The sequence below is a fragment of the Protopterus annectens genome, chromosome 1.part0, assembly GCF_019279795.1.
Source record: "Protopterus annectens isolate FY-2018-M chromosome 1.part0, PAN1.0, whole genome shotgun sequence".
Lineage (NCBI taxonomy): Eukaryota > Metazoa > Chordata > Ceratodontiformes > Protopteridae > Protopterus > Protopterus annectens.
The window spans coordinates 100,928,123-100,954,089 of NC_056725.1; the positions used below are offsets into that span (position 1 = coordinate 100,928,123).

Consider the following 25,967-nt stretch of genomic DNA (forward strand, 5'->3'; position numbering starts at 1 on the left):
ATAGGACTTTGGCCAATGCATCTTTTTTAATATATCTTGATAAACTTGAAAACATTTTACATTCACAGAAAGCACTGCGTGTATCTGTTTTTATTGCCATGTGAATGTATAGGTTTTAGAAAGGAGGGAAGTTACCTATCTTAGAAATGCTGCCAAGGCCTTTTCCAGCTTACTGGCAAGATATCTTCCCTTGTTCACATGTTTGGGTGGCTTTGACATGATTATTGCAGTAGCATATACTTAGGGATTCTTTACAGTTACCTTCTCCTCTGGTAACTCATAAGAAATGTAATTGAAGGCTTGTTGGCCTGACTGCAAACTGCATTTTTTTCATATTGCTGAATGATCTTCCATCAGGGTCACCCTTGATGATCTGTGAAACCCTGCATAGGCTATGGCTTATGCATTTAGACTTGCTGTATTTGAAAGACAACCTCAGTCAGTAATTCTAAGAATTATGTGAATGCAGTTTTTAAATTAAACCTTTGAAACAACACGCTGCTTGTTATCCTTGTTCTGAGTTTATTGATAGCTGTTTTTTATACCATTGGCTGGAGGAAAAGCACTGTGTCAATACACATTCTCACATTCATAATGTCATGTCACATGGGGTAACACTGCTGCATTAGGCTGTAGACAAAATGAAACCCTTAGTGCCTGCTGGTTACAGTGCTAGAGACTGAGTACAGCATGCACAAAGATGTAATCTTCTGGTAGGTAGGGATCCTCATTTATTTTCCCTTAATGTGTTCTTTATACACAGAAATATGAATTCAAATTAAGATCAACACATTTTAAGAGAATAAGTCCCTCAAGGGCATGAATTTTCTTGCATTTCTAGGAGCAGAATGTGTTAGGATTAAATAGGCTGTTATATTGTACCTCACCCCTGCAACTGCATTATCATTTACTTAACCACAGTTAAGTTCCAAGTATAACTAGTTGCATCTTACTGCATACGAACTATCTCAGTTTTCTCTAGATTATTATAATTTGTAAAGTCACTTACTGCGATTTTAGTAAACCAGACAGTTAGAGCATATGAATGTGAAATAATGTTTTGTAGAGAAATATTTGGACACCCAGAAAAACATGGAGATATTAATCACTAATTTATCAAAAATACAAAGGAAAAGTAACTGTGTGCATTTTTTAATTTTTGTAACTGGACGAAATATTGATGAAGATATTTACATTCTGTCTGATTTTTTTACTAGAGGAAATGTTTATGTTACTATGTGTATTTCATTTATTATTAAGTTCTGAGTGTGCTAACAAGAGCCGAAGTATCTTTATCATAGAAGTCCATGATCCTTGTGTGTGTGTGTGTGTGTGTGTGTGTGTGTGTGTGGGGGGGGATTTGTACTTGGGAATTCAACACCTAGTATGTTTTGTTAATCAGGTGCTCACCAAACGTATGCTGATTTCTTCATTTTATACTCGCATGTGCATGCACACTGATTAGTAACTTAATGTGATGGTCTGCAATTCCTTTTTCTTGTGTTTTTTTCTTTATTAATTAGAGCCAACCTGTGCAAGCAGTATATACAGAATTTCCTTTTACAGTTGAATTGAAAGCTTAATATGTATAAAGGAAAAAAAAATCTTGCAGAGGTTTGTGCCTGTTCTATTACTGATTACCTCTTGCTTATTTGGCTGGCTGCCTCCAGAGTGTAGTAAAGACAGCCAATCAGAAGGCTTGTTAGATAAGGCAAGAAAAGATCATACATACGGAAAACCTGACAGATCAATCAAGAAGGTCATGATTTTGATGGAGTAATGTGCATTAGTTGTAATTAAGAGAGGGAGTTAGCAGTTATATATATATGATCTACATAGACACACACACACACACACACACACACACACACACACACACACACACACACACACACACACACACCTTTAAAGAGACAAAGAGACGACTGATTCTGATTGTTCTACAGCTGCTGTTCTGCACTTGAAGCTTGTTTTTGCTGGTGGGGGACTATGAGGTGCTTTCACTGTTTCACTGTACAGCATGCTTGCCTTGTCATACACAGAAGAAAGCAGTGAAAGAGCTAAGATAACCTCCAAGTGATCAGTCACTGGACTATGGTGTCCCTTGGGCTGTTTGAAACCTGATTCTTAGAATGCCTGTGGAAAAAAAAATTCTGCACTTATTGTTCTGTGATTGGCTGGTGCTGGATTCAATCTGCATTTCTGTTATCCACCCCCAACTGCAGATGATGTCATGGCATTGCACTGATAACGGAAAGACAGGAATATTAATCAGGTACTGAGTCAAGTTGGAACATATTCAAATACTTGCTATATGCTGCAGGCAAGCGTCCCTGAAACTGAAAAGACAGAAAAAGCATCTCTTCTCAGGGTGCTGTAGTGGACTGCATATTTCATTTGCTGTTGGATTACACAGCAGTCATCCCTCTGGAATTCATTACTGCAGAATTTACACTTTTGAAAAGGTCAGGAAGGCTGAGGTCCCCTTTTTCAGGGAAACCAGAAAAAGAAAAGCTAGTTGTTAATGGCACTGATCGTGGTTATACTAGATGTGCTGTCACTCCGTTGTGGAGCTTGTTACAGGGGCTCTCTGGATCTCTAGGTTGCTTCCACTGTAAAGGATTTGACCGTTGCTCATCCCAGTTTCGGTGAGTAATGCCATGCCACCACAGGTAGCGGGGCAGTACAAGGTGGTGTCTGCATCTGAGGTCCCACCAGTTCCCCCAAGGAGGCTCCGCAGTCGAGCTACATCTGCAGGCACTCGTTGCCGGAATGCATCTGCCCCAGATCACAGGGTGAAATGTGTGCTTGTAGGGGATGGCGCTGTTGGTAAAACTAGCATGGTGGTGAGCTATACAACTAACGGTTATCCAACTGAGTACATCCCTACTGCCTTTGACAACTTCTCAGGTAAGTGTGCAATAATTTCAACTCACCATTTGCCATATTTGCCTTGTTGTTTGAATCATAAACATTGACAACCAGGAGTCTGGGTTATAAACCAGACCCAGCTGACTAAGTTTATTTAATCGAGGGGACAAGCATTCTGCATAGATAGTAGATTTACTTTTCTGCCTTTAAGTACAGAACTTACAGAAGGGAAATATTATGAAAACAAATATTCACCCTGAAAATGTGTTTCCTTTAAGATCCAGTAATACAGTTACAACTGAAGTGTCAATCTGAACTCTATGAGTGGAATAGAATATGTTATAGTATGTCGGGAATGCATAAACACAATATCTGTGAGGTAATCTTAAAAATATAGCTCTGCTTGCTTTTGTAGGTAAAAAAAATCACTCTGCAGAAACCATAAATCCACTTTATAGAAATCAAATATGTGCACAATAACTGAAGTCACTTAGCATGAATGTATTTTCCCCTGTCATGCACCTGTGGAAACTACAGCAGCATGGTAGATTTAGATATGTTAAGGCCAAAGGTGCCCATTCTATTGAAATAGACAATAAATATTGTAATACCAGTCAGGGTGGCCACATTTACTATAATTGACTTTACCAGTAAAGTACAAACCATTTTCAGCAGTTCAGTTTTGGCCATGGTACTGCATATCTTACAATGTGGAGTTAAGGAATTCTTAGGCTTTGATTTGTTGGCATGCCACTGTGTGCCACATATTTTTACCAAATGTGAATTTCCTGCCATAGAAGTGTTGTTTTTAAGACTGCTTATTTTTTTTCTATGGGAGTGTATGCTATCACTTCTGAAATGGTTGTGTAGAACTTGCCATTACCCCCATTTTAACAAACCATTCAGTATGTAGTAGTAATGTATTATAATATAACACATTAACATCATGCATTGTTAAGAATCCTTAACTGCATTTTTGCCTAGTAGTAACACATTTCTCTGCTATTGCCACTTTTCTTTGAAAATGCTTACAAAACTGTACTAGCTGGCAAAATGTGATGTCCCAGCAGTCAGATGGCAGCTGTTCTTTCATTCTATGGTTGCTGTCTGTTTTTCAAATGGATATGGCAAATGATATTTTTTGTGGTAGGCCACTGTTGTACCTTTTCTATCATGACACTTTTATGATGTGTTACAATATTTGTTAGCAGTGTATTAGATGGTCTCCTTGTCACAAATGTCTTAAGCAGTCTTGGTTATTTTTATTTTTAATGTCTTTTTATAAAAACAGTCCCAGCCATAAGCATGAAATTTGTAGACGAGAAAATAAACAAGCAAGTGTTAAGCAGTACTATGTTACTAAAGTGTAATGATTCTCTGGAAAGAAAACTATACACTAGGCAAAAAATTTGCAAATCATGTGTGCTTTACATGTATGAAGCATGTCATTGATTCTTGGGTGTGTTTGAACCTGCAGTTTTCTGAACTAACCATAAATGTTTCAGAACACCTTCCTTTAGTAGCAATATATATCAATGTTACTTTAAGAGTTAAACATGTTTAAAAATCAGAAACTAAGTTCATGGAAAATACAAAAATATTTCTACTCAATCAAAAGTCAATAAGATATATAAATTTATGTTTAGGAGTGTTAAAAGTGGACTGTTATTTCAATGTATTTTAGGGCTACTTTTGCCTCTGAAACTGGAGCTGTATGGGCAGAGATAAATTCTGGAGCAAACTTTTGTGCCTGATTACCAGAAATAGTTGTAAGGTACACAGGTTAGGTTTCAAACATCTTTTGCTCTCGTGACTTCAAAGTTTGAGACTCATTTGAAATTTGGGTTATCTATGAATGCTGAAATCTGTTCTGCAACTTGTGTATTATTCACTTGATAATTACTTAAATTGTGCTCCGTGAGTATCTTTTGTTCTCATTTGCTGGAAACCACAGCTGGTGCAAATGGACTTGCATCCTTACTAAACACAGCTGTGATGAAAGTACAGTGGGAGTACATGCGAATGAAATTCAAGTGTTTGTATGTGTGTCAGAAGGTGGACGTGTTTGTGTGAAAGTCTAATGTTAGTCCAACAAGCTCCCTGAAATCATATAATGGAAGAGGAGTCCAAAGAAGTGCAAATATTGCAATGGCTTTCTGAGTTGTTTCAAACTGCCAGTGCTGTTTCCATTATTTAGGGTTGGGGCAACCCAAACGTGATTTGAATAACAAGTCCTAGAGCAGGACAATGGAAACCATGGAAAGTGAAAGGAAGCAGAAAATACAACAGTCATTAGAACTTTCATCTGCCTGTCACCATTACCGAGCTGTGCTGGGTAGATTTAACACTTTACAGTTTTAAGTGCCATGAAATAAGATACCCAGTACAGCAAAATGTATGTGGAAGCAGTTCATCTATTTCTGTTAGTCCTTGTGGTATTCAGCAACAACCATTAAAACACGTGAGTGTGTGCATGTTTGTCTGTGTGTCTGCATGCCGTGCATTTTGGGGGGCTGTGATGCATAACATTACAATGGCTGTTACTGCTTTATTCACTCTCCCCTATTATTTTTGCTCATAGCGGTGGTGTCTGTGGATGGCAAGCCCATAAAGCTGCAACTGTGTGACACAGCAGGACAGGTTAGTGATATGATCAATTTGTACACCAATTCCATTTATTCTATGTATGATATGATTGATTTGTACGCCAGTTCCATTTATTCTATGTGTGTTTTAAATGAATCCATATGTTGCTTGTAACGTTATAATATGCTGTGATGACTTACCTACACTGAAGTTTGTTTGTGATATTATTGTGGAACATATACCAATATATCACTTGGTAGTTATGATATATGATTACTTATGACTTCAGAAGTGTCATTACTGTCCATTAAGCAACTCTGTGTCACTAATATGTAGGCCAACTAACCTGAGACTCACTTTAAGAGGTCAAGCATATGAATATTGCTTGATCCAGACATACTGGAGTCTGTCTGGTTCTGTTCTATAGCATTGTACCACTGTGACAGTATGCTATTAATCTAATAAACAAATGAGCAATCAAAACATTAGGTAACACACAATGAAACTGCTTTAAAATAACATGGTAAACATGGTATCATGCCACAAATAAAGCTGAGAAGTCCCACAAGGGAACCTCCATGCAGTAAAATTCTACCATAAAATAAACATGTTAATGCTCTAGTGGTGGGACAGCAAACTGTTAGGGAAGTTCAGTAAAGAAGCAATACGTTAACATTCTCTGATAGGTGCAGTGCACCAAAATACTTGGTTCTGAGTAGTAAAAATAAATTACCTGTGTTGAATGTTTTTGGTACCTATCATTTTAATGAACTGGATTCCCCTCCAAATATCCTGCACAGGTCCTTGTGATGCAAAGCTAAAAGGTACATCCTTCTCTCTTGACTGGTAACCTTTTAATTTGCTAGGACAATATTTTTAAGGCATTTTCTTTTGTTTATTTGCTCGTTTTTGTTTCATCTTATTCTGTTGACTAATTCAGTGCTTCAAAAATGATTTACTCTTCAAAAGATTACACAGTTGTCATATTCTCTGCAGAGATTGGTGCACGTGCCAGCTTTTCATAGTTTTGTCAATGATGCTTTATTGTGGAATGTCTTGGATATGAGAGTAGCAGCTGATGTTATATCAGCCTATAGTCTCACATTGTCAGTCAAAGTACATTTTAGGTAGTAAATATGATTACCTCCACCTCAGTCACAGACATTCACCAAATAGCTTCCTATGTCCACTTGTGGAAAATTAGTGAAAGAAATGCATAAAGGAACAGTCAAATGACAAGAGCATTTAAATTCATTTTAGGAAATGAGTACAATACAACACAACACAAAAAAATACCTGCTCGATCTGCCAGTATTATACATTTAGTATTCCGTTGTTGCCCTAGACATTTTTTTTTGTTACTGTAACTTGTCTCATGTTGCCTTAAATTACTCTGAATGTTTTCAGTTCAAAATTTCTTTGGGTATCATTCTCAAGTTATCTTACACTCTTTGCCTGTAATATTTCCTAAAATTTAATAATAATAATAATATTATAATAATGAAATAATATTATAATATTTCCTAAAGTCTAAACTGAAATATGTGCCTTTGTGTCTTTAATTTTCTATTCTTGAGCAGTTTCCCACATCTCTCCTTGCTCCTTTAATATTTTCTGTACTTGTATCAGAGCCAGATCATTATCAAATAGGGCTCTAGGCAGGTTAATGGACCAGCCCCACCCCCCGCAGTCATTCCATTGTCCCATTACTTGGCTGTCGTTCTCCAGTTACTGTAAATACTATTTAAACCTGCCGGTGTGCATACTATTTTCTTCTTTACTTTACAGTTATTTCAGAAATTTGGATTTAATTTAAAGCTTTTATTTCAAATTTCATAGCACCAACACAGATGGCCATTTCCCATACAAAACAGTACAGTCTCACATTGAAAACTGACTTAGCATGAGCAAGAGTAAGCTTCTCTTCCTTTGAAACTCATATTCATTGAAGATGCATTGGACCAGAGGGGGATTTAGTGTACCTTGAGCTCTGAGCTGTTTTCAAACCATGGACTCCCCCTATATATTTTTAGGGCTATGCATAAATGCATGTGTTCTTTGAGTCACCATCCTGATTGTTTTGAATTATGTGTCTTGTTTAAGACATGAACATCTGTTAAAGTGCTATTTAGATTCATAGTCTTGAACATTTTTTCTAGTAAGCAATAAAACAAAATGTATGAACCAATAATTTTTTATATCCTTTTATTGGCCAGGTTAGTCCCACTAGGCTAGTAGCCTCCTTTCAGGGGAGACCAAAGGTGATATTTATTCTACTAGAGGAAATTTAGCTAGGGCATTGGCACTCTTCCCCTACTCTTTTTGATAAGTGCCACCTTTTGATAGGCACCCTCGGTAATCCATCTGTCTGGTGTGGGAATAGACACCAAGGCCTTCTGCACCAATGTCACTAAATAAATGCAAGTACTCTCAAAGGTTAAATATTTTCTAAAAGACCAAACACAATGTTAGGTATAGATGTATTTAATAAATAATAAAAAAGAAAACATGAAAATACTGAATATCTAATTACAATAAACACCAGCGTTTCAGCCACAGGAAATATAAAAAAACAACACAGATGGAAAGACTCAGACAGATGCAGGAAAAAACAACAACATTTAGCTAATAGCGGTATTTTTCTTTTTACTAACTGGAGAATTACTGTTCCCTAGTTACTTACTAAAGCAAGGCAGATGTACAGTAAGTAGATGAATGTCTTGTTAGGTCCAAAAACAGAGTGCACTCCTCACATCTCTCACTAGTATTTAAATACAATTTCAGTGCTGGCTACAGAATGACAGCATATCTGGTCAGCTGACTGTGTGGTTTCCACACTATCCTCTCACTAGAAACTGAGCCAGGATCTGGCACTGATGTGCCACAGTACACACATAGAAATTAGCTAAGGTTTATCACAACATCTGGAAACTGTAAAACAATTCCAACACTTCCACCATTCCTGCAGGAACTAACAAGCCATTCTCTGGCACCCCATGGTAGCAATTAGCTCACCACTAAGGACACTCAAATGGGATCCCAGCCCAGGCTTTTCACAGACATTGCATTTCTGGCTGCATTCAGACCTATGAGATAAAATCTTTATGGCCTAAGCCAATTCATTTAATTTCAGGCTATTTTTCTTAAGATTAGTTGGGCTGAGCTTAACCCCTTTTTTCTAGTATCCTCTGTTAAAACATGTACATTTCATCAGTTACAACAATTCAGTCTGACATACATGTATATTTCTTTTCTGTCCAGTAGGACCCACTGTTGATGCATTTTTAACACAAGCAACTTTACAAATACATGTTTTACACAAGTATCTGTATAAATCAGTTTGATATTCAGTGACATATAATTCTTTGCAAAACTCCAGCTAGCTATGCTGGCATATGTTACACATGCACTGCCCTACTCTCCCTGGCACAGCTGGCACTAACTCACATCATCACAGTTCTGATCTTGACTCATTATAATACAGACTAAATGACCTGACAAATGTCAACTCCTTTGCATTTGTTGGAGGGTGTAAAGAAGATACTGCAAAACTATATTACTAAAATGCAACATGTATAGACTACTAAATTGCAACATATTTAGACTGTAATACACAATCCAGGCTATCATTAAGTAATTTATTCTTGCTGCAATAAAGAAAGCAAACAATTAAATACAATTGAAATAATGCAGAAGATTTTATTCAACAACCCACAAGTCATAAAAAAATCAAAACTATTACTGTGGTTGGGGGTTGGCATAATGGTTAAGGTGTTTACCTCCCAGATGAGAGGTACAGGATTTGATTCTCACCATGGGAAAGTGGCTAGACTTAAACTAGCCAACAAGGGCAGCTTGTGTATGAATTGCATGTAACATACTTTTTATTGCGGGGAGTCATACTTGCAGGGCACGTACATTTCATTTTGGACTTCCCTGTATCTTCTCTGCCATAAAAAATTTCTATCCCATCTGAAATCACTCAATGCAGGTCTGACTTATTTCAATGTATAATAATGCTGTATTGTTGCAGCATATACCAAAAGAGCTGTATTGTGGACAAATAGGGCCTATGCAAGATAATGAATCAGGCCCCCTGACTAACATAGTAATATCCTATTACTTGTCTGTTTCTCCCCATTTACTGTAAACACTGTTGAAACCTGTCAGTGCACATACTGTTCTCTTCCTTTCTTTTACAGTTAACATAGAAATCTGGATTTAAAGCTTTTATTTCAAATTTTACAGAAAAACACTGACAACTATTTTCTAAATTAAACAAAATACTCTCACATTAGAAACAGACTTAGCATGAGAAAAAGTAAACTCTTCTTCCCCTGTAATTCACATTTAGTGAAAATGCACATGGAAACCCATTAAACGGCAAGAGATGTGCAGGGATTCAAACTGAAATAGCATATAGTGAAGTGCTAATTGGCTTCTATGTTAAGGGTGCAGGAATTCATAAGACAAACATATAATGCATTTGCTAACAGCCTGTGACAGCCCACTGGACACGAGTGTCCCTTTTCAGGAGCAGCTCGTGTACTGTCTGGGGAAGTAACTTGGCAGAGTCCCACAGAAAAAAGTGAAGACTGTGGGAATCAAACCATGTAATACGGGAAGCAGCTTTTTAACAGCTCATAGCCTCACTCACCTGCACTGTATGCTAGACAAATTGTTATAGCTAAAAGTGCAAAGCTCTGCAGTTCTATGACTGACATTCCCAGACTGTAACCTTCAGTGTTTAAAAAAAATGGTAAAGGAGGCCTGGCAGTTGGTGTGGAGGATTAATCCTCATGTCTCCATAAGCGAAGGTTTAGGGTTTCACTCTAAGTCACTTATCTAAACCGTGCCCCCTAACTGCTACGTTGTATACACACACAATCTGAAAAGACTCACTTCAGCCCCTTGTTCCATTCCTACTGCAATAAACAAAATTTCCTGTTCAGTTATTGCACAGAGTTGTTCCTTAATCAAACCTCCCACATGCAGTCATATGTACACATACTGTCTGGCTTCTTGTTCCAGTCTTGTATTGCACCGAGCTGTTCCTCAACCAAATCTCCCTTGCACGCAGATGTATGTGCTGCTGATGTCCAAATCTCTGTTATACACTCATGGATATCTCTCTGCACAGTCATGGATGTCATACCTCTGTGTTCAGCAGATGTCCTAATGGAATGGTTTTAATATTTTAAAGCTAGCACTGAGTTGCCTACTGCTGGATCTCGACAAACCAAGGAAATGTAGACACACTGTAAAAGAGATGAGATACACGAAACTCCTCCGTCCCCCGAGAACACCAAAATAAAACTCCAAGTCGCCAAAATGTAGAACGAACAAAATTTATTAGGTTTAAGCTTCTCCCAAGCTTTTTGTCGGTTACAATACGCCAACTTCTTCAGAAAACTCCTCCAGGAATTCATCCAGCTGGAAAACACCAAGAATCTCAAAACCTGACAAAATTATCTCTCTGCTGGATCTGGCTTTGAATTTTATATTATATTTCTTAAGTCTAGAATTCTTAAGATCATGTAACCTTTCTTTGTAATTTTTTTTGACAACACATTTATTAGCATAACAGTCTTCCCCTAGACTTTTTCAGTCAATGTGATTTATATCTCTCTATGTGGAAACTAGAACTGTATATTGTATTCCTATAGTCTAACCAATGATCTGCAAAGTTAAAGCACAACGTATTTGCTTCTTGAATCGGAGCATGACAAATTATTTACCCTGTATACAACATTTTTCATTGGCGACATATGCTTCATTTCTGCAGTCATCTTCTTTCCTTATAAATCTTTCTTTCTGTTGTACTGATTTTAATAAAATACACCTCGACTGATTATCCACTTTAGGATTATTGTCTATGAAGTGTTTTACATTCTTCTGTATTAAACCTAACCTGCTGCCTATCCACCTATTTATCAAGGATCTTTATATTTCTTTAATTCTTTTTTTCTTAGTGCTCTATCGGTCCACTTATTTTACTATCATCCACCAAAAGGATGATGTTATTTTCAAAAAACATTGCTGGACACAAATATATAAACAGCTCTGGTCCCTTACCCCCCCCCCCCCTTTTACATGCATCTATCTTCACTTAATATAAACTGATCATTATTCATCCATTTATCCATTTAATTAAACTCCTACCCCTGTTCCTTTCAGCTTGCCCATCAGTCTTTTGTATGATACAGTGTAAAAAACCTCACTCCAGTCATTGTATATCACTTCCGCTAGCTTTCCCTGTCAATAACCTAACTGTAGACTGGGATTCAATTTCATTTTCTTGACTGTTTTACTATGTACTTATAGTCACTTACATTGTTGCATATCTTGAAATCATAGTTTTCCCTGTTACTTTAACATTAACTGTTTTTTTAATTACAATGCTCATGGTCTGCACCAGTCTTGTAGGCTGGCACCTCTGTTGTTTCTCTCTCTCAAGTCATCTAAAACAGTATAATCTTCTAGTGCTATATTATTTTGATAAGGAAATTACTACAGGCACCTGCAATTTTTTTAAAATCCTTGGAGGTGTGCCATCCTCACCTTGTATTTATCTTTTTAGATTTGTTATATTTTCCTTTTGGGTTCTATACTGAATATTAATACATAAATTATTACAATCCAACTATTACTCTTGTTTTAAATTTAGCATCACTCCAGATTTCTGTTTATCAATTCGTCAGTTAAAGTAAGTTTTGTTTTACTGACAATCTACTCCTGTATCTCTGCTACACTACGTCTTTAGATGGTTCTGATAACTGTCCATAGCCATGAGTCAGTCACACGTTCACACACACACACACACACACACACACACACACACACACACACACACACACACACACACACACACACACACACACTACTAGGTTTACATACATTTTGCCCAATCAGAAGAACCTGGGAGCTACTAGAGATGCTGTTCCAGTCCTTCTCTGGTTTTCAGGCCTTAAAAATCTGCATGTCATAGTTTTTTTTTTTTTTTTTTGCTTCATCTAGGGACTGTCATATATGCTGATTATTTAATTATATTTTCTTCCATATAAGAGACATTAATTTAGTATTTCTGCTGTTTTTGCATGTCTGAAAGATTGTGCTCCATCTCTTGGCACTTACATTAGAAACATTTCACAATGTTTAGGGAAATTGTCCTGAATTCTGGCTAAATATTCCCCATTCACTGTGAATATCACTCCAGGTTGTGACTAAAAGGTCTGGGACTGGACTAGTGTACTTATCCAGTTTGATAAATGAAGGAATGAAAGAATGTGCGAAGGAATTAATAAATGTTATTTGGAGTGATGATACAAATTCTGATCTCTCCTCTATTTGGGAGAATTTCATCTGGCTAAATAGCACTGATGATGAAGCCTAAAGAAAACAAACAGTTAAAAGTATGAATGTTAAACTAATACTTTTGCTCACTATTCATGAAGGAAAATAAGGAATATTTAACAGAACCGGCCAGAAAAAAGCTCAGGATAAGACCTATGAGAAGCTGAGTTCCATTCTTTCACACAATAAAGGTTCTTGAAAAAATGAAAATTAGAGGTGCAGAAAGTATTGGGTATGTTGTAATCCAACCTACAAGTCTTATAGAACTGAGGGGAAAGCAAGTAATACCTATAAATAACTTTTTGACGAACCTTGAGAAGATGGCAGGAGTTTATGCTGATTAGAAGGGCTCCTTATCAAAAGTGTAGGAACTAATGCGATGATGCTTTGAAAAATAAACTTCAGTCTCAAGCAAAAAAAGACTAATTTCCATAACTCACTGTCACACATTTAATTATTTTCTGAAACAAGCTGAAACCCTGCCCTGCACTCCAATACCCCTGCAAGCAGAAGTGCAGAAAGAAATGCACATTTTGTACTTAGGGCCTTAAATTCTTACCCCTCACCTCATGTTCATAACATGTACCTATGTTCAAGTGTTGCCACTCAATGCTGAACGAATGATGGGAGCTTTTCAACTGTTGTCCCTGTCGCAATTAAAATATTTTCTTTATTAAACGAAGTAAGCTTATTTATAAACTTGAGAGTGAGCAGAGGCTGGAGATCTCTAACCTGCCATTTCCGCCTCAGTAGTTTGTCATGCATGGAATTACAGCAGAAGAAATGATTTTCACATATCTGGGAACCTGTGAAGTACAGAACTTAAGTCAACAATAGTTCCCCAATAAAAAGGCTATCAAGACAAACCTGAACTTTTTTGTTAGGGTAATGAAAGCATTTACATAGAAGAAAGTAGTGGGCATGACCTACTAGACTTTAACAGGGTATTTATAGAGGATGTTAGTGAATACGCTGTACTGGGTTGTAGTGAGCACAAGGACAGTAGCAAGAGTAATATACTGGCTAGACAGTAATGACCCAGAACGTTCTACAGTAAATGGATTGGATTCTTATGTCACGAGGACATGTCAAGCAGAGCACCTTGCTGACCCTCTTCAAGAGAAATCTTGATGAGTGGATGGGAAACAGAAAATTCACCCCGGGGATAAATTCAGTGGCTCTACCGACAGAGGCACTGGGAACTAAGGTCAGGTGGCACTATGCCAGGATAATCCTATGGCTAGGCTTGTAAAGGCCCCAGGGCCATTAGCCTAGTACACACCTATGTGTGTACATTCTTGGAAGGAAGGGTATGGCATTCCAAAGACATGCATCTGGAGCATTTCTCCCCGGGCCTCCGCTGAAAACAGGCTCTGTGGAACCTAGTCGGACTTTCCCGGTCAACAAATGTTAAATAAATAAATAAATAAATGAACCTATGAGGGTAAATCCTGGGGTGCCACAGGCATCATTACTAATGTCATTCATTTTCAGTGTCTTTTTAAATGATCTGTCAGACAGACTGGGAGGAAAGTTTTTTTTTTTTCACTTTTAATGTAAAGTAATGTAGCAGGTTAAATACCAAAAGTATTTACCCTATTTGTCTCCTGAGGGAATCTGCAAGTAGAAGCAGCAGTAGCAACTAGAACCTGGTAGGAAAACTGAACTGTTTCATGAGTGGGAAAGGGGTGTGACAAGGCTGTATATGGTCACCCTCCATATTTCATTTCTGTGCTGAATTTAGCATGTGCATTGCTGGTTTACATTAATCAGGTGCTAGAATCAGAATTGCAGAAGTATTAACAACTTCAACTATGCACATGAGCAGCACTCTGATGGATGAAAGGGAGGCAGAGTTGAAAAGCCAATGGTGAAGGTGACAACAGAAAGCACAAAAACTGGCTTGCTTTTCAACATAAAAAAAATAATAAAACTGTATATATATATATATATATATATATATATATATATATATATACACATATACACTTCTGTGCAAACAGATTCAAAGATCATTTCAGATAGTGACTGCAGCCATGAAATTAAAAGATGCTTGTTTCTTGGAAGGAAGGGTATGTCAAATGTGGGTAAGATATTAAACAGCAAAGATCTCACATTGTAAAAAAAGGGCCATGCAGTTAAAGCTATGGTTTTCCAGGTAATAGCATATGGCTGTGAGAGCTGGACTATATGTAAATCTATACATTGGAGAATCAACATTTTTGAACTTTAACAGAGAAAAGAGAATTTGGTGGACTGCATGGTCAAATTAGTAAATATTTAAAAAAAAAAAAAAAAAAAAAAAACGACTGTTCACTGGAAGGTCTGCTAGCAAAACTGAAACTCAAATATTTTGGCCACATAATACAACATAATACAAAAATGTAATTCACTAGAGAGGACAATAATGCCAGGAAAAATGGAAAGTAAAAGTAAAAGGGGGAGGTAGAGGCTAAGAGGAATATACAGCATTACTGCAGTAACGAATACTAATTTACAAGAACAAAAAAAAGCAGTTGTTGACAGACTGCTCTGGTATGCTAAAGTCCTTAAAGTTAGAAAGTGTGAGACTTATAGCTGAATAACAAACTGTTGAAGCCTGTATGAGACCAGACTTGGCAAGGGCAGAAGAATGCTGTGAAATATGGCAACTTAAAGTTACTGCAAAAATGCAAAATAATAGTTTTGGGAAGCAGAAACCCATCAAAGGAGTACACAGTGAAGGGATTGTGCATTAACAGAAAAAAATGTTAAGTAAAATGGAATAGTGAGTAGTTACACTGAATGTTATAAAGGAAAACAGCCAGTCTGAGAAAGCAGGGAAGAAGGGCAGTAACATACAGGAGTGTATGAGAAGATCCATTACCCTGTCACTGTGAAACATTTTAGAGGAAAGCAGTAAGGAGAGTGTGTAGTCTGTACCAACAGTTGCAGATATAGACAGACAAAAGACACATTGATGAATATAGATATTTTCAGAAAAAAATGGAATGAATATATACATTCAAATTGGGCACCATATTATGTTTGAGAACAGGAAGTCACAGTCTGAGGATAAATGGTAGGCATGTTTAAGGGAGGTATGAAGAAGTATTGTTTGACAAAAAGGGAGATGAATGAATGAAGTAACTTTCGTCAAAAAGGAAACATTTTGAAGGTAAAAGGCGAGTGCCTTAGGGAAGATACATGGAAGAATTATTTAAGAGAAGGAGTGGTAAATGATTGGACCAACCTTATTTAAGATCTACTGTGATAAAAACAATAAATTAATTCAAGCATACATTTGGCAGGGATCAGACCACCCTTAGAAATGCGGGATATGGAAGGGGTAGATGCAAGCTGAGCTACTAGGTAAGAAGAACCAGTAGCGTATTCATCAGAAAGTAATACAACTCAGAGCTCTGGTACATATCTGCTATTACAGTCAATACTTAAGTACCCATTTCCTTAAGTAGTAGTGGGAGTGGATGTTGTTAAAAAATCTGCATCTCTGTTAAAATGCTACAGAGACTTAAACTCACTAGAGAATGCAAGCAGACCAAGGAAACAGGCTTAAACTAATGATGACTGAGTCATCAGATTACTAGGGGCAGGCTGCCTCACTGGGTAAATTAGGTTAGAAAGAAAAGATCTAGAAATGTTCAATAAAACTTCTTTATGCAGAGATGCAGTAATGAACAGCAAGACCAATAGTTATCTTTTGCCTGGGGTTATCTTTTCTCATTTGCCACTTTCCCCAAAGCAGGGCTTCAAGTTGGAGAAACTAAGACAAATTCATGGCAAACATTAGGCCTCGGATCTGCCATTCCCACATTATGGGTGAATGAGTATAAAGGCTACTGGCAAGTACTCTTGTACTCATAAGGTAACTTCCTGAAGTGCTCCTATATTAGCTTTTTCCAGGCAACATTAGACTTCCCACTAGATGTCCAAACAGCTGTGACATGCGACGTTGTTGTTGGTTCTACTTCATCAGCATGTCGTTTGCCTCTTAAATCCTCTAGTCCTTTGTAAAGTCATGAACCATATGACTTCACTGTTTGACACCACTACCTATGCTGAAGTAGCCGCTCACAGTATTTTGAAGTTACTGAGTCAACAATTATTAACTTCATACTGGTGCCGTCTTTCCTGGGCTCACTGACAGTGGTCATCATGCTAATGCCACATGCACAAGGCTGTCCCTTTGTGACAGGAAGGTAGAGTGGCTTATAGTGGACTTCTCACTTACTGGACCCTCTCAGCTTGTCACTGATTGTCATGAGAGCTGGTAGGGCAGTAGTTCTAATCCCATCACTGCCTTATTAACATGCAGGGATGCACTGGTGAACAGCAGCGCCATTCTCATCACTGTCTTGACTCTTACCAGTATGTTAATATATCCCACACTCTATGATCAGCAGTTACACTCGCACCTACATTCAACAGAGAGAAAATTATCACTATGAAGTACTCTAATCAAGACACCTGCAATACAGCCATGCTCAGCTAAGTTCAGCACATTACAACTGTTCAGCAGACTCTATACTGGAGGCTTCAAAAGGGGCCATAGCTTTTGTAACTGTATTAAATGTCCCTCACAGCCAACATACACTGTTTTTCTAAGTTAACAGGTATTCAGGCCTGCCCTTCTTTAGTAGCTCAGTCACTAACCAAAAATGACTCTGTTGGCACAGGCGGAATAATATGGAGCTTCTCTATCTGCCTCTCTTTCTCACGTATTCAAGCATATTTAAAAATTAATCTATGCTAATAGCATAAAGGAGATTTAACAATTCAGCATGGGTATAGCCATGTATATACCATATACTTTTTTAAAATAATGTAAATGTTTTGTGCAATAACATGCTTGAATTATTTTTTTTAATTGTCATATTTATTCTAGGCAATATTTATAAACTTTGTTAAACAGTTTTTGTTTTCAAAATGTCTGTCTGGCTATTTTTTTGCTTAACCCTTTCATTTTAGAATTTTATTTTTAATTATGAAAAAATGCATGATCAGGCATTGGGAGAGGTTACAATTGTGGGGAAGGGGTGCTCCTTTTCGAAAGATGATGTATAAATCCAAAACATTATGGCTATGTCCTGCTTACAAGTAATTCACTTTGTGTATGAGTAAAGCTTTGTTACAGAAAGTGACAGAATAAGCATTTTGAGTACAATGAGGTTTACTGCAGATATTATTCTGTGTATTAGGCAAGCCAGTTACAGGCTTATATTTTAAAATGGGGAGTTATTTAGTGAAAGTGATAGCTGTAATTTACAAATGCACCAATTTACAGGCACTTTCACTCACAGAACAGAAAAAAATATTTTAAAATAGATAATAGAAACATCTGCGTCTGTCATAATGGCAAACAGACTTTTTCTTGATTAAAGCACTTAGGAGTGCAAGTAGATCATGGGTTAGGAACGAGCTTAAACTAATGAAAATGAGTCATTAGATTTTTCAGATGCAAATTCCCTTGATGGATACATGACTTTGGTTAGAAAGTTCCAGAAGTGTTACTTCTATCATTGACTTTCCTTTTTGCTACTCTGATTTTAAACATTTTGATGGCTAATTCCTGTGTCACTATGGCCAATAGTCACCTGTGGCATTTGGTCTTTCCTGAGCTCACACCCAAGAGTGGTGCCATGGCAAAGTATTCCTTATAGGAGTGCCTTCAGCTAACCACCCCGTAAGTCCTACATGAAGATGCATGAACAGATAAGATTAGTGCAGCTTTCCCAGGCTTATGTACCCACCCTAGAGTGACTATCATGGCTGTATCTTGGCTTATGCATACAATGTTTCATAAGCAGAAAAATTCCAATGCGGTTGAGCAGTTTCAGAGGTGCTAAGCAGTGACCTGTGTATGGCAAAACCTCTCTCACCTTTTTACCAGCCTGTTTTTGGGAATGGTACCTTACGAGTTTGAGTGAAATTCCAGGGAGCATTCACAGATATGGCTAGATCATGGAGGCCATCCAGGGCCTGGCTGTAGGGCTCCATTAGACCTTCTGTTGACATTGGTGTTTGCATTCAGGTGATGTAAGGAAGCACTTGGTTCTCAGGGATAGTTTAAATTCAGGTGTCAAACTTCTATCACAAAATAGTAGCCACAAGTCATTATTTTATTGCCAGCGCACACAGACCATTGCCTGAGTATAGACTGACAGACTGATTTTCTCTATATGTGCTGCAGTCACTTATATAGAGGTGCTCTGCTTAGTATACCACAGAAGTCATTGATATACTTTATCAGCTAGAACACTCCATCAAAACCCATAAGTGATGCAGCAATTTTCTTTTACTGCACATTGAAGATGACTGTAATATAAATCTCTAGATATCCTTCTCTAGACTAAATAATATGAGCTGACATAATTTTGGGGATGCATCCAATTATTTGATTTTTGACTGCTGGTAACTGGGAATGCTACCAAGGACGTAATATTGTAGTTTTTGTATGGCCTAAAGCAGTATCTTCAGAAGCAAGTTACTATGTAAAGCATTATAAAGAAACAGACTGCTTACAGGATATGAAACAATAAATCCTTCTGACTGCCTTAGCCCCATTATGTACACTTAGAAATTAATATATTGATTGGTGATCTGTCCAAAGGGCTATTGATAAGTATTCCCTTTCCATTTCAACCTTCTCTTCTGTCTGTCTCTTCTTTCTTCTCCCACCACCCTAGTCTTACTACCTCAGTCTGTCTCTTCCTGTCCTCTACATTTTCTCCACCGTTGTCCTTGCTAAACTTCCTACATCCTTCCCCTGCCTCTTCCTATCCCAACCTGGAACTACCACTCTAGTTTCTCTCCATCACCTTGTGACCAAAATTGTTAGTTCCCCTACAGTCAACAGCCGTTATAGGATTATAGGTGGTTACAAAGCATACAGTCCATGGGACCATTAACAGCCTAGTCCAGTTGTCCAAGAACATATTCTGTTGACTTGTTCAAAGTCACAAAGTAGACAAATGGAGGTCATGGGACTTAAACCCTTCACCACTGGAAGCAGCCTGATAATAACTCCAAGCTTAATCCTCTGTCCTGTCAGACTTTCTTAAGTCATCTGCTGTTTACAGATGTAACAAGCAGTTCTCAAATGTTCTAAAAAAGTTAAGAACTTGAATGGTTTGCAGACACTTTCCTGGCAGAGGGCATCACTGCAGAAGTTTTTCCAATGTACCAATAACATCAAACCATTATGGAAACACAGATGCATACTAAAATGTTGGAAAATAGGGTAAGTGACCTGGCAGTTAAGGCAAGGAAGGGGGAATAGCTGGTGAGATGATATAGTGTATTTGAATGTATTGTCCACCGGACAGAAGAAGCAAGGAGGATAAGAGCCTGGGAGAGAGAGTAAAAGAGTGGGCTAGAAGGAAGCAGGCAAGACTCATGGGATAGCTAAATCTTCCATTAGGCACACGTGGAGATTACACGTGCCATGGTAGAGAAAGCATTGGATTTTATTGAGGTCATGCACTGTAAGGGATTTAGCCAATTGATGCAGGCCTATACCAGAAAGGATAAAATTCTGCATGTGGTTCTAACCAATGCAGAAGGCTTAGAGTGATCATGTCACATTGTGGTTTAGAGTTTGGGGAAAAGGTAAAAAAAAAAAAGACAAAGACAATGGTGAGAGATTGAAGAAACTCCAGCTCTATTCAGTCGCATGCCGTCTGCTCAGAGGTGACATGTGCCTGACATATAAGGCCATGTCCAACCCGGAATTAATGGACATGCTCCACCTCAAAAAATCCGAATCCACCAAAACCACTAGAACAAGCGACTTAAACCTTAGCACGGATATAAATAGGACGTGCTGGAGGGATAGATTTATCACTCAGAGACTCCCTATGCTGTGGAATAAAATCCCGGTCCATGTGAGGCAGAGCACCTTGCTGGCTCTGTTCAAGAGAAATCTTGACCTGTGGATGGGAGATCGTAGGTTTACCCCGGGAATCATCTCTGTGTCACTGCTGGACAGAGGCACAACAAACTAATGGGCACAGTATTTTTTCATATAAGGGGTGGCGTAAGCCACAAAACTTTGGGCTAGGCTTATAAATGCCTTAGGGCAGATAGCCTAGTATAAACCTATGAACCTATGCTGCACTGGTGAGCTGGTCAAGATTGAGAAAGGAGACTGGAAGCAAAGTAAGACAGTAAACAATCTGTGGGAGTGAAACGAGAATAATCTCAGGGCTGTGAACAAAAGAGCAAGCAATCGGCAAAATGGAAAGAAAGGGAAAGTCACAAATGCAGCTTTATAGGAATGTGAGGTTAACAATTAGGGCAACAAATAGGGCTTCAAAGCAATTGATCTGACTGTTGGCATAGCAGGTAAAGACTGTGAGCTATAGTGCCTGCGGTACAGGGATTTGCCTAATGTGTCACCTTCAACAACTCATTTAACCAGACATTGCTTCGGGGTCACCCCTGAAAAGGTACTGTGTGGCCAGTGGCCTACTTGGTTAACAGATGAGTGTTATTATTATTACAATATTCTCAGCTGTACCATTTTATTCAGTAGTTTCCAGTTTGGAGCCTTTTATAAATCCTTTTTTCTATGATATGCTAATGTACTCTCCCTTTTTGTGATCCAAAAAGAATGGTTAATAATTTACATGCATTTTAGTTGTGGGATGCATTACCCCTGTTTGGTTTGCTTTTATTTTTAATAAAATTTAACATAACAAAATATAGAATCAACTGTTTAATTTCTGCTCAATTACTTCAGCCTTCTTTTTTTTAACATTCATGACTCATGCTATTGCATTATCATTATTCCAGTTGATATAACAGTGCACCTTGATTGGCAGTCAGATACTTAGCCAATTATTGGACCGTAAAAGCCAAACTTGGAGTGAGTAGAAGAGCACTTAGAAAGAAAGAGAGATACAGACAGAAAAACATTTTTTATTTTTCAAAACCAAACTAAAGAATGGAATTTCCTTTGTGAAAATGCAGTTTCCTGACAGAATCCTACACTGAGGCGTGACATTGAGCAGCGGGCACTAGCTGGGGTGGTTGGAGGGAGGACTGCAGCTTCTGGAGAAACAGAATCAGGTGACACTAGACTTGGCAGCTCACTGTAAAAAAAAAGGGTGTGGAGGTGGTGGTACCATCTTTCACTTTTGCTTATGAACCTAATTGGCTCACACTTTCCATCCCTCAAGCCAAGGCCCAAGTCCTATATATTTTTGGCAGTTTACATGCCTCTACTTTCCTACCTAACTGAAACATTTATTTCTTCTATAATTGATACTATCACTTCTAAAAAGGATATTATTGTTGGTGACTTTAACTTAAACCTTCATAACTCTACTAATCATGACATGCTTGTTTGGTTAGCAGACCTAGGCCTCACTCCTAGCCTCAGCTAAAATAATTGTCAAACCTACAAGACGCAATATCCAATCAAATAACCATTCCATTCTTACTTATGCATTACTAATTTGCTTATCAACATCTGTAATTTTTCTATTTATCATTCTGCTTTAGCTGACCACCAACCATACAGCTCAACCTCTTAGTATAAGAAATCTGGGCAAAGCTTGACAAAATGAGGGGGGAGACAAAGGCCCAAAATAGGGACAGATTTTAAATATTGCTCTTATAAAAGTGCTAGAGTAAGAGAGTTTGTGTTAACATATATTTTCTGATGGACATGAAGTCTGAAACTCAAATGTATGCCATTATTTACTGACTTCTATCCATAGATCATCTCACTGATTTGTCAGAAAACCACACATTTTATGAGGAACAGACCAAAAATATGAGTCAAACATCTGGACATTTTGTGAAAATCTGGACAGTTGAGAGGTATGCCACTAGCACATTACATTTAGTTTCTTATGCACTTCTCCTAAACAGGCATTCCAATTATTACTTTTACATCAAAAGTTAGTAGTAGCTTATCTAAACTGCATTCCATTCTTTCTCAGTTTGAGTGCTTTCCTGTTCTTTTCATTCAGGATCACGAGGCTACAGTTAATACTTTAACAGCCATTCTACTATCTGTATGAAACAAACTTTTCCCCATCATTTCAAGGCTCAGTATACCAAAATAGAGTAGACGGCTTACTAAGGAGTTAGAATTCTTGCTGAAACTCAGAGATGAAGTTTGGATAATCTAGAAAAAAACTCTGTTGAAACTAAATAAAAATACATCACCCTTTATTGGCATTATTTAAAAAATATTAAATTAAGGATAGCAGGCAAGATGTTACATGAGCTTCAAGTACCCGGTTGTACAATATGTCAAAGGAGGAGTACGTTTTATTAGAATAACTTAGCAGTAATAACCTGCGATTTATGAAGCCTGATAAAGGTGTGTGTGTGTGTGTGTGTGTGTGTGTGTGTGTGTGTGTGTGTGTGTGTGTGTGTGTGTGTGTGTGTGTGTGGGGGCATTGTATTAATTAACAGTATTATTTAGGTAGATGCGTACATGGGCGTGCCTTCGTTGAAGGTTGGGCGTCGAGCTGGTACCTTGGCGTTTCGTAAAAATCTACTGCCAATCATTAGCGGACCGGAGTTCCACTGTGGCGACCCCTTACCAGGAAAAAGTCGAAAGAAAAACAACATTTAGGTAGAATGTTCTCCCTCCTTAATAAAGAGGAGCAATACAGTAGAATCTCTAAAAACAAAATCAATATTGCATACAGGAAAATTGATTTAATTTTAGATGACCTAATTGACCAGAGGTTTTTTTATCACAAACTGTATACATTTTTGTGTGTGAAACAACCAGTTATCCCCAGTTTATTTAGGATCCCTAAGGTTCATAAAGAAGCACTTAATCCTCCTTTTCACCCCTTAGTGGTGGGCCTTCGGTTCAAAAATTCATCAGTTAGCAATTTTCATTGATAAACTGGTCAAGCACTTTAAGAGTTCAGTACCCCTACATACTTAGGGATTCATGGGAATTTTCAGGGCAATTTAAAGTTGGATTATTTTCATCCTGAATGGTATTCATGGATGACTGATGTTGCCGATTTGTTTTCCTGTATACCCCATGAAGTAGATCTTGTTTGGTTTAACAAAATACTTTGTGGTTGTTTTTGTCCAGTAAGGACATTAACACTTTTAATTCCTTTATGTAGATTATCCTAATGAACAATTTTGTATTTTTTAAAGGGAAATACTTTCAGCAGATTAGTGGAGTGGCCACGAATGCTGCCTGTGCTCCCTTGTAAGCTGATACAGTTATGAGCCATTGGGAACAGGGATATCTTTTTAAATCTATTTTTTATGATATTGTTACATTCCTTCACTTTCTGGATGACATTTTCATTGTCTGGAAAGGAAATTAAGATGAATTTTTGAAATTTATTTCATATATTAATTCTTCAACCTACTTTCTGAAGTTTACTTATCAATTTTCAGATTCTATGGTTAATTACTTGGATACCACATTGTTCAAGGACTTTCAGTTAGATAAATTTCAGTCCACTTGTTATAGAAAACCTACTTTTTCCAACAGCTACCTACATTTAAACAGTTGTCATCCTTATCAACAAAAAATGAGTTTGGTCAAGGGACAAATGGGTCAGATTAGCCAGAATAATTTCTGACAACATTTTTATCATGGAAATAGAGGGACTAGTCAAATTGTTTTTAGCTAGAGAATATTATGTTTATTTTCTTGAAGACATAAAGAATGAGATTTTAAATGGTAGAAAGGTTAATTTTCATCCTATTTTGGGGGTTGGATTGCAGTACAGCTATTCAAGTTATGACAATCAGAATAAAGGTATAGGATACAAAAATAGTTTGATTATGAAATATTGTCAAGAAAGTAGTCATTGTGCCTCAGATATAAACATTGGGAAATTATTCTGCATGCAATTTTTTTAAGTGACAGATTAGATAGTAAACCTTGTTTTACTTATTTCAGGAATCAACTAGAAAGAAGTACTAAACATGTTGTAAGAAATAAAAAAAATATTAAAAGTTGGCACAGGGATGTATGGAGCCTGCCGGCAATGTAGATTTGTATAGGAGGGTTAGGAATGTTTTGTTAGAAGCACTAATTACAGTATCTAATTGTCTTCTTACTATGCTTGCAATACTAGGGGGCTTGTGTATCTTGCATTTTTTGATTATTGGCTCAGTTTCTATGTTGGGAAAACTGAACGTAAATTAATACTCAGAATGCAGGAACATCTTTATGACATTAATACCAGGAGGGATTCTAATGCTCTATTTAAGAACTAATAAGTATGTGAAAAGAATAAAACGTTTTTTTTTTGTACTAGAACAGGTATTACTAAATTCCAGGGGTGGACCCTGGGCACACACTTTAGAGTATTGGGAGCTTTTATGGCAATTAAGGTTAAATGCAAGTGAGCCCTCAGGGTTGAATTATACAATTTACTTGCAAAGTACTCTAAAACTTTGTCCTGCTAGGTTATATTTTTATACTTGTATATTAATTTTAACACCCATACAGTTTTTCTACACATTTTTACATGGTTTTAGATTGTTTTTACACTGGCTTATATGTTTGTTCTAACTAAAAATTGTATTAGTTTGGCTAATATGTTATAATTTTAAAGCCCTATGTACAAGTTTTCTGAATTAATGACTAATTAATCAACTGTTTTTGAGAAGCCATGTGATCAAGTATGCCTATTTAAAGTTCTGAGGGAGGTTAGTATCCAGTTCTGATGAATTCTTTGCAGGACAAAAGCGCTTAACTGGAATACAGACTGGATTGATGCTTGTTCCTGTTTGTCTCAATCAATTCTGAGGAACTGTGTGGTCAGACTAGTTTCTGGTTACAGGTTTGCTATATCTTCTGGCTCAATATAGGTTGCTGCATTAATAATGAGCTCTGCACATAATTGTGTATTGCTTTTGAGGTTGGGGACATAGCCAAAGAATACCTTGTGGTTGTCCTTGGCCTAGCAGGCCAAATATAGCTCAGATTTAGCTTTGGTAGACTTTATTTGTCCGCTGAGTTGCTTGTTTAGTTTGACAAGAGTGGTTTTATCCTGCTAGGTGCTACACTTCCTAATTTTTGTCATTATTTTAGTCTTTCTGTTTTACAGCCATTTGATGTTGTGATTCCACCAGTGTGGCTTGTTTTTTGAGTTAGTTCTGTACTTCCTGGTGAGCACTGCTGCCTCTATGCAGCTGTTAATATGCTTGTA

General features: G+C 37.4%; 1 protein-coding gene across 1 annotated transcript in view; it reads left to right on the forward strand.

The window, feature by feature from the left end:
- Nucleotides 1-1,899: 1,899 nt before the first annotated feature.
- The window catches only part of LOC122814659 (rho-related GTP-binding protein RhoU-like), a 123,034-nt gene continuing 98,966 nt past the window's right edge, over nt 1,900-25,967 (forward strand). The window contains exons 1-2 of the mRNA XM_044087104.1: nt 1,900-2,910; nt 5,453-5,511. Coding sequence (XP_043943039.1) covers nt 2,661-2,910; nt 5,453-5,511 — 309 coding nt within the window. The 5' untranslated portion in view covers nt 1,900-2,660. The remainder of the gene's footprint in view (nt 2,911-5,452; nt 5,512-25,967) is intronic.